At 49.8% G+C, this 9,655-nt stretch overlaps 1 protein-coding gene across 1 annotated transcript; it reads left to right on the forward strand.

Moving 5' to 3' along the window:
* Nucleotides 1-1,761: 1,761 nt before the first annotated feature.
* LOC113480107 lies at nucleotides 1,762-9,134 on the forward strand. Its single transcript, XM_026848707.1, has 11 exons — nucleotides 1,762-1,920; nucleotides 2,013-2,067; nucleotides 4,017-4,361; nucleotides 5,331-5,600; nucleotides 6,133-6,249; nucleotides 6,773-6,874; nucleotides 7,205-7,327; nucleotides 7,552-7,644; nucleotides 7,964-8,056; nucleotides 8,327-8,384; nucleotides 8,993-9,134. The coding sequence occupies exons 2-11, from the start codon at nucleotides 2,013-2,015 to the stop codon at nucleotides 9,042-9,044; spliced, it is 1,308 nt and encodes a 435-aa protein (XP_026704508.1). The 5' UTR covers nucleotides 1,762-1,920; the 3' UTR covers nucleotides 9,045-9,134.
* Nucleotides 9,135-9,655: the final 521 nt, after the last annotated feature.

A 9,655-nucleotide genomic window follows, 5' to 3' on the forward strand; every position in this document is an offset into this window, starting at 1 on the left:
ACAGTCACTCCAAATGTTGCTGGTGCATGTTGATTCACCCACTGCAGTTGCCAAGGGCTATCCAAGAAACGTGCTGCTCCAGCGAGGGAATGTCCCTGGAGAAGGGACAGAGCTGTCATTCCTTTTCACAAATTGCATTTTCCTGCTCATGTCTTGTGCCCATGCCTTTGCACTGCTTTCACTTGCTTTTAGCTTCTCAGATGTCCCAAGCTCACCTGAACTGCATGCAGAATACATTTGCTGTGATGAGAAAATGCCAATGGATGTGTGATGTGACCCCACAGATACCCAGCTCTGTACTGAGGAACCAAATGGATGGGAACAGAGAACCTGCACTCTGCTGGGCACAGGGAGAAAGAGAAGTTAAATTAAAAATGAAGATGCACAGGTGGCCACAAAACAACATGAAAGGCAGAATCTGATTGGGAGCAGTCCCCCTTTAACAAAAAATTAAAACTAAAAAAAGTTTTGTTTGGCATACAGTTTGTACTGAGCCAGTCGTAAGCTCCACTTGTCTTAAAGGTCATTGTCCTTCCTGTATGAGTATGTCTGTCCTGCGCGCTGGGGCTGCAAGTAAATGATGCATTCGCTGCCTAAGTCTAAGCAGCCTGTCCAGGATACAGGGAACTACTGAAATCTGCAGACCTGACAGATTACAGCATGAGGAGCATCAAAACTCAAAAGTTAGTGTGCGAGGTGTGGCTGGGTTTCACAGTGGCTGAGGTGGGGGAAATGAGAAACAATCAAACTCCTCAGATAGATAACTGTGGGGAGCACTGGGGACCTCTTGGGGAGAAGGCTTGCAAAGCCAATATTGTCTAGGTAAAATGACATCGGCGATACCAGCTAAAGCTGAGATTGCCTAGGTAAGGGTGTCAGCAATGCTAAATTTGGGGATGGATTAGCAAAATGAGGACCAATGGGGGAAAAGTAATTACAGCATCCATCTCGCTCTGGTTTTGGTGGTCTGTGGGAGTCAGATGGGGCCAGCCATGATCAGCAGGGCAAAAAAGCTTTCCCCAATGCTCTGGGAGCAGAGCTCAAACCTTCCCAAGTCTCTGATCTCTCTTGTCTTCAGTCTAGAGCATGAAGATTGGTCCCCAAGTACTCCTCTGAACCCAGGAGTGTTTCTCCCTTGAACTGAAAATCCCTTTGCAGAAATCTTGTAGAATATGGATGATCCCAGCCCATGTCTGCCTTGGTGGAGGAAAAAGCTGCCCACAGTGGGACAAGTGTTTCAGAGCCTGCTTGAGCCCCTGGCCACCTGTTAGAAACAGGCTGGAGGATGAGTTAAACCTCTGCTCTGCTCAGGGAGCTGGGCTCCTCTCCCAGGGATGGGATGGGAGATGACTGAGCTGTAAGAAAGGGTTGGGGATGGATATCCTCAGGGCATGGAAATGATTTGGGGCATCCCATGTAATTTATACTGCTGCAAGAATTGAAATAGGAAACCCCTCCTAGCAGCAGAGACAGGCAGGTTATTCTCCCTCATTTGGCCTGGCAATCGAGCTCAGCATTTCTTGCAATGGGGCCACTTCTGGGGTGCATTGCAGCTCTGCCCATCTGCCCCTGAGGGGCGGCAGTACAGCCCCTCCGGGACACCCTCTGCCCTACCCCAGCAGAAAGGGCCGCCCGGGGTCTGAGCCCCAGGAAGGAGCCGCAGCTCCTGGCCACGGTGCAGCAGGAATCGGGCAGCTCTGCCTTCCCGTGCCGCCCGCTCGCGGCGTCGGGGAGCGGCCAGCATCTGCGAGCGGGGGCGAGAGCGGGAGCAGCCTCCCGGGAAGGGTCTCCGTCAGAGGGGCAGGAGAGGAGGTGGCAAGGAGGGAGAGGAACAATCAGCAGGAAAACAGTGAGGCTGGAGACAGTCCAGGCTGCGAGCGAGCATCAGAAATCCTTAAGACTGGGAAAACTCCTCACACGGTACAGCCTGACCTGTTATTCTCGTTACAGTGTGGACTTTTAAGGGGCTATTTTAAAAGCAAGGCAATTTTCGAGCCGTTTTTCCTTAACAGATGCTGATGTGCCATCCTGTGGAGCTGCTGCGGACCAGCTGGGTGCTCCTTGCAGGTAAATAATTTGTCTCCAGGCTGAGTGAGCTTCAGTGGGTTCCGGGCCAGATCATCGCCTGTTGCAAACCCACAGAGAGCCTGAGGCTTCAGCAGAGCTTTGCAATTGTGCATGGGGATCTCTGATGCATACAAGTTAGACTTTTCAGATGGGGCAAAATGCTTAACCTGGAAGGGAAAGGTGTCTCTGCTTTGCTGTACAAAGACAGAGGAGGTAGAAGCACCGAAAGAGCTAGGCACAGTGCCAAGGCTAAATGTCTACTGCAGATAGATCTACACTGGGGCTGATATATGTAATAACACAAAATTTATTGCAGTTATACTCATGTGAGCAATCTCACTGTCGTCCTTATATATGCACTGACTGCCCTGAAGCACGAATGTACAAAGATTTTCAGGTTGAGCATCTAAAATAGAAAGGAAACCCATTACAGTATACCCAGATCTTCAGATGCTGTGGTGTTAGTGAGCTCTGGCTGGGTCTCTGTAGAATGAGCTTTGAATATTGCAGTTGGAAAAAGATGCCTGAGATTAAGTATTTTCTCTTACCTTCTGCTAGTCATACCACCTGTTCTATATAAATAGATTTCTCTTAGAGCAAGGTGATTTTTCAGTCATAAGATTATTTCTTCTCACTGCACATCTTACCGTTTGGGGAACATGAAGGCACAAAAATAAGAATCAGTAGCTGTTTCTCAAGGTTATGAGAGTGAAAAATGAAAATCATCAGATGAGCTTGATTTACTAGGATTGTTATGCCTATTTTCCTTCCCACCTGTGCTGCAAAATTACCAAGAGAAATCACCAGTCAGAGCATAAGGGACAATTTTCAGGATTGTTTGCCAAGACAGCAGGCGGCAGTGTAAATACAGGCAAACATTTGCTTATGGGGCAGGAACTGGGACACGGTGGAGAGAGATCAAACACAGCCTGTGCAGCTGTGGGGTCAGCACTGGGAGCAGTCAGATGCCCGAGGCCTGAGCATCCCTGCACCTCACTGCAGGCAGACGGGCCTTGGGGGCTGCCTGTGCTGGAAATGTGTTTTCATGACGTCTCTCTTGTTGGGAAGCGGTGGCTGCGGTTGCTCAGTGGTAGGTCTCTGGGGACAGGCTGGGTTCGCTGCCGCCAGTCCCTGTCTCCGCAAGTCTCAGACCTGACACTCCTATGCAAGAGCTAGGCTGACAGCTTCGGTGAGGAAATGAGGACCTTTAGCAGCAATCCTAGCACCTCCTTCTGAGCAGCCTCTTAGGAGTTCTAGGATTGTCACTGCCTGGGCAGATAAATATCCTTACTTTCATTTCCTCTGCCTAGGGCTGGCTCCTTCCTTTAAACCCTTTAACCTTACCTTTTTTTTTCTTTTAATTAAAGAATCCACTTTACAAGATAGGACTGCAGTAGTGATTTCTGCCTGGCTTTCCTAGAAAGCTCTTTCATTTTATTGGGGCTGACATCTGTGATTGACTCACAGCAGCTCCTCTTGAAGCCCTCAAGTACCTGCTAGAGCCCAAGTTATGACAAGCCCAGAAATTGCCATGTGTTTTGGGGACACATTTGCATCCTGCTCTGCTGAGAGTAGGTGGATACTTTCAGGTCCAAACAAGAATTGGGAATAAGTCATGGAAATCAGGTCAGGATTAGAAAGACCCTTCTGGGCACAGACTGGCACAAAATGCCACCCAAATATAAACAAAACTCAAGTAGAAAAAGCTCGCGGTTCTGCAGCCAGGTATCTCCAAGCACCATATGCTGTATTTAGGCACCTCTATTAGCTCCAGCTAGGATGTCTCCCTGCCTGGCAGCATGATGGGTAATGGCCATGGCTTTGTAAGAGCCTGTGACCAAGCAGCCCAGGTACCATGGTGTGTGTCCTTGGCACAGGGGGTACCAAAGCCTCTCCCAAGCTACACCGACTTGCTCCATCTCCCCAGCTCATCTTCCTCTGCCATCCAGGGCTCCTGGTGCCTTTGCAACATCCTGCCAAAGCAGTGGAACCCATCGAGAAAAAATGCACCGCTGTGGGATCCTCAGTGCTGCTTCCTGGGCCAGATAATGTCACACACATCTTTTCCACACGGTGGGAGTTCCTCAATGGCACCCACTCCTGCACCATCCTGCAGTACTACAGGGGCTCTCACAGCCCCACCATCCACGTGCCCTACACAGGAAGAGCCATTTTCCATCCATCCAATGGATCTCTCTTGCTGGAGGACATCCAGGAAAGTGACAGTGGCATCTACAAAGTGACTGTCAACGTGGGAAACAGGGAGAGCCTGAAAATCCTGCTGGAAGTCCTCAGTAAGTGGTGGGCATGGGAGGGAGGAGTGGGGTGATGGATGCAAGCAGAGCAGTGGCGTTATTTGATCAGATGTGGACCATTGGCCAGACAAAAGGGGTTTGGAGAAGGGATTTGAGCTAAGTCTAATGGGCCAGTCATGAGTTTGCTTGAACCTGCCATGCAGGGAGACATCACCAGGAAGACTTTGGGAAGAGATTCCCAACCTGTCGAGTGGAGAAGATCTGGTGGTGCTGCCTAAGGAGATCTTCTAGGGTGCCTGGCTGTGACACAGGGCTGGGATCCATCCTGGAAAGGCAATTTGCCCCCTTGTTTTCTACTCTCAGTGAAGGGATAAAGAGACTGGTAGGATGCCGTGTATCTGCTGGCCCTGTGGAGTGAACCTTCAGCATTTTTACAAGGGAGATCAGGCAGAGCCAATAGAGTTAAGCCCAGCAGAGTGGGGATTATGGAGAAGTCACAAAAAAAATTTCCCCCTCAGACCATACTGACTGATAGTCTGTTTGCAATTTGCATGTGCCAGCTACTGTTGCAGAGGTAAGAGCGCACTTTAAATAACAGAGAAACTCCTCCTCAATATCACTCTCTGCAATTCCCTTAATTTTCTTTGGCATTATCCTTCCTCTGCTATAATAATGTTGCTGTCATAATGCTACCACAGCCCTTCACCACCCATTTCTCCTTTCCACCACACATAAATCTGAATGGGATCTGCTTCCTTTTCCTCTTTTTTCTCATTTCCTGTTTTTACCCAAATGCAATAAAAGCAATGAATCAGCTAGAAAAAAAGAAGCCCAAACCCAGAAAGCACAGAAGCCCTGTCCTGCACAGGGATTTCTAAGGAAAAGGCACCTGTGATTGCACCATTGCAGACTCCAGGATGCTGTGGTCACAGTTGCAGCCCAGATACCCATCACAGTTGCTCTAGGTCATGTCTGAGAGAAGTGCTGGTGTTTCTATCCCTTTTCCAGAGCCTGTGTCTCGCCCTCAGCTCTGGAGCAGCACTCTCGTGGCTCAGGCCACTGGTGAGGTGCTCTGTGACGTGGCAGAGGGCAAGGTGGACACCATCACCTGGAAGAAAGATGGGCAGCCTCTTCACCCAGACAGAGATTTCCACCTCTCTGACAGCCTCAGCATTTTGTACCTGAGGCCGGCGAAGAAATCAGACTGTGGCTTCTACTCCTGCAATGCCAGCAATGGGATAAGCTGGCAGGAAACCTCCCTGAATGTCACTGTAGCAGGTGATGGCTGTAGGGGTTTTCACCTCCCACCTTCCTACTCTCCACCCTTCCCTGGGGATCCCTGGGTGGTTTCATCCCATCCTTCTGCCTCCATCCCCCGAGGTCTGGCTGCCTTCTCATGAGGTTGTGGCCCACATGCTGTTGATAGAACCTCCCCATTGTAGGATGATCAGCAGCAGTTCCCGGCCTCTGATCCCATCAAGGCACAGTCCTTGGCAGGATGGGTGGCAGGAGATTGGCTGTTCCTTCTTGGATATGGCCCCAAGTGGTGGCCCTTGGCCAAGGGGATGGTGATGTCCCTGCCAGGACATGGGCAGGGGGGTGGTGAATGGGAAGCCTGTGGGCAGCACATTGTCCCAGGTTGGACATTTCATGGACCACAGCCTGCAGTACAAAGCACTGATTTGGACACCAGCTGGCAAATAAATTGAATCTGTCATGGTGATGGAGGAGCCCCATGACCCACCAGAGCTACCCATGCTGGTCCTGCCGGTGGCCTTGGATTCTAGCTCCTTGGGTTTTTTCTTTCCAGGTCTCTCCCCTCCTTTGCAGGATGTGCTGAGGATTGCGGTGGTTGCTGTGGTCTTTGCTGCTGTCTCGGGATGCGGATTAATTATTCCCGTCTGCCAGTCTGAAAAGCTAAGAATAAGTGAGTTTGCAGCTGGGGGGCAGTCGAGCCCATATTTCCCTTTTCTGGTGGGGGAGAACGAAGAACATTCCTGTGGGAGGAGCTAGTGATGAACTACTTCCCTTTCCAGCTGTCTAAACATCTGTCTTCATGTCATCTGGCAGGTTTTTATGAGAGTAGAGAAACTTTCCATCAATTTTTTTTTTTAAATCATGGAATCTGTTTTCAAGCTAGGTTAGATCCTGGTGCTTCCCAAACATTTTTGTTCTAGAGAGCTGAGGTGATTGACTGACACTTTTATAGAGAAAAATGTTTCTCAGAAGTATTTTTTTAATGACAAGGCTCCATTTTTAAGAGAGTATGTTTAATAATACACTGTACTGGGGGGCACAGAGCCCTTTCCAGCTACCCACACTAAAGAGCGGGTCAAACCTGATACCCCACACCATGCTGGGTGGGGACAGGCTGTGTCCCACCCTGAGGAAGGGGTGGGGGCTGGTGCAGGCTGGCGTGGGGTTCACATCACACTGCTCTGGGTGTCTAGGGGGAGAGCTGTGGAGATGGCTCAGTGCCTACACCTGCGGGCTGGTGTGCATCGCCTCCATCCTGGCCGCCACTGCCGGGATCCTCTGGATGCGAGAGGAAGGTAGGAGGTGGCTGCGGGGTGGTTTGGTGTGCGGGGCGGTGCTGTGCGGACCCCACTCCTTTCCCCTGTGCAGGGTGCAGCACAGAAAAGCAATCCTTGCTGTGTAAACTGTATGGGGTGAAGACCTCATGGGAGATGTAGAGTCTCAGGGGGGTAAGAGAGGAAGGCAAGCAGCCTCTCCATCACTTGATCATTTTAATTTCCCTTCTGCAATTAACTCTGGGAAAGGGCTCTGGGTGGGAAAGGACTATCATGGAGGGTTACAAAATTGTGAAGGTGGTAGACAAATGCAAGAGCTGGTCCTCTGCCTTATTCCGGGTTTTTTTTCAGGCCCTTCTATTGCAATCATATTGCCAGAGATCGCCCTTACCTATGTGATCGTGGTAACCTTCCTGGTCTCGGCCACCGTGACCTTCTGGCCTACAAAGCTCCTCCAACTGAAAAGCAAAACAGGTGAGCTGTTTTACCAAGGATGGTGGGGAGGGAGATAAAACCGGTTCACAGGGGTTTTATTTTGCCAAAAATCTCATCCTTAACTTCTTAAAATGAAAACATTATTTCTTCTTCTGTGATAATGCAAGCTGGTGGATTCCACACCAGACCATGGGTGAGACCAGACCCCTGTCTGCATCTAGTTATACATGTTAACATCACTTTGTCATTTTTCCCTCGGCCAGCACAGCACACAATGGGCTACGCTGCTCCCGGAGGAGTGGTTTCAGTGGTACTGACGATCAGCTTCCTCATAAAGAACATCCACCTTCGCCATGGTGAGAGGGGATGCTCCAGGGACCACCTCAAGGATTTGTCACACTGAGGCTAAAACTTCTCCATGATATGTAAACCTGATATCCTTTCAAGTCAGTCTTTTGGAGTCAGACCTCCCCCCCCCAAAAAAAAATCCAACAAATTGGAGTTTTCAGGGAAGTTAAATCTTTGCAAAAGCAAAACTTGTTTTCAACACACACACACACACCCCTTTATTGTTTTCTTGTATTCATATTTTCATGGTGTTAATTTGCCTTTCTCCTTTCACTCCTTCTGCTTTGAATGGCGTTTTGTGCTGATTCCTGGTTTGTTTGACCACAGAAGAAGGGTGCACAGAGTTCGTGGATGTGACCACCCTCACAGTCAGCACAGCAGCCGTGTCAGCCCTCCCACTCCTTGCCATCTTCCTCTGCTGTAAGTCTCCCTGCTCCTTCATTTCCCTGCCCCTCCGACTGCCTTACAATTAGTGAGCTGGTTTCCCTCTATCCCCACGTGATCAAACAGCCATGTGAATTATTTAAAAATTATTTGTATGGCTCTTGTGAAGACCCCAAGACCTCTTCATTGACCGTTTCCCTGTCCCGGTGAGCCCCAGACACCATCCCTCAAGTACAATATCCCGAACATTTGATGCCTCTCAAACACTTTCTCCTGGCGCCTGGGAACAGACTTGTCCTTCCGCAGATCACACGACTCAGGGGTGGATGAAGGAACATGACTCCAGCTGGGCGGACAAGGAGAGGTAGATCCTCTGTTGACTTTTTATGTGTAAATTCATACCATCTTGAAGGGAAAAGAGTGGGATATGGAAACTATCCCATGCCTTGTTTTAAGTCTTAGACCCCAAGAAAGATGTGATCCAGTGCTGTGCTCCCAGCCCCTGCTTTCACCATGGGTTTAGTGGGTAGCTCTGGGGGAGGGCCCCATCCAACAAAGCGCTTGAGTGCATGATCAAATCTCCCCACAAATCTCTCCCTCATGGCCTCAGCCTGAAGCCTTTAAGCCTTAATTTCTGCTGGTTTTAGCCCAGCACTTTGGATGTCAGCCATGCCATGTGGGTGCATTTGGGTTTAGCTAACCTGTGTGCCATGTCAGAAAGCCCCCGAGGCATCGCAATCTCATAGGCCTCAGCCCGTTTATCTTTGCCCCACAAAAACCACCTGGAGTTACAGAGGAATGAGTATTGCACCCCCAGCTATTTGTATGGTCTTGATGTGTCTTTGGGACCGGGCAAGGAGAGAGGCCACCTCAGCCTTCACTTCTGCCTGGCACATGGGCAGGGCTGGATGGGCACACCAGAGCACCCGGCCCCAGTGATGCTCAGCATGTCCCACCACCTCTTCCTTCCAGGTCCACTGAAATGGCTCAGCCCAGCAGCAAGGATGCCGTTTCTACCTGTTAGATGTCAGTTGGGGTGTTTCTCACTTGGCTGAGTCAACCCAATCCTTCTCCCAGGTTTAATGGGTTCAGGGCTCTCGGTTTCAGTGGGTGTGATCCTTGGCAATATATGTAATAAATGACAATGAAATGAACCAATTTCTGACTTTTTTTTTTTTTTTAACACAGAACTGGGGTAGGCCAGATGCACATTTTTCTCTCTCTTTAAAACCAGGCCCTAAACTAGAGAAGCGCCTTCACAAATAATTGCAGGAGTCTTTCTCACTAGTCTATTGCAATAATGAGGCCACATCTTTTTTTTAAACACATGTGGGTAACCAAATGCGCCCACCCCACCCTTTCCCACTGCCATGCTTGACTTCTCGCTCCCCGGTGCAGATGATTTCAGGTCATGTTTTGGGGGTGTGAGGCAGTCTCAGGCTTTGTCCCCCTGAATTCACAGGCCTATGTACTGCCTGTCCCTTTTAGTATGGGACAGCATCTCCAGGGAACTGCTGTCCACTCCCCACGAGGATCGCGGGGGGTGGGGGGGGGGGTGTAGCAGTTGATCTGAACCTGCTCTTTAAACTGTTTGCTTAAATGCAAATCACTCAAGACCTGACCCTGTCGGGGAGG

Source organism: Athene cunicularia (genome assembly GCF_003259725.1).
Source record: "Athene cunicularia isolate RWA chromosome 4 unlocalized genomic scaffold, athCun1 chr4_part3, whole genome shotgun sequence".
Taxonomy (NCBI): Eukaryota; Metazoa; Chordata; class Aves; order Strigiformes; family Strigidae; genus Athene; species Athene cunicularia.

Excerpts from the sequence above, each read along its gene's own strand:
- LOC113480107 (XM_026848707.1), top strand. The coding sequence starts at position 2,013 with ATGCTGATGTGCCATCCTGTGGAGCTGCTGCGGACCAGCTGGGTGCTC. Across the intron at positions 2,068-4,016 it reads CAGCTGGGTGCTCCTTGCAG|GGCTCCTGGTGCCTTTGCAA; the intron begins GTAAATAATTTG and ends TCTGCCATCCAG. Across the intron at positions 6,250-6,772 it reads GTCTGAAAAGCTAAGAATAA|GGGGAGAGCTGTGGAGATGG; the intron begins GTGAGTTTGCAG and ends CTGGGTGTCTAG.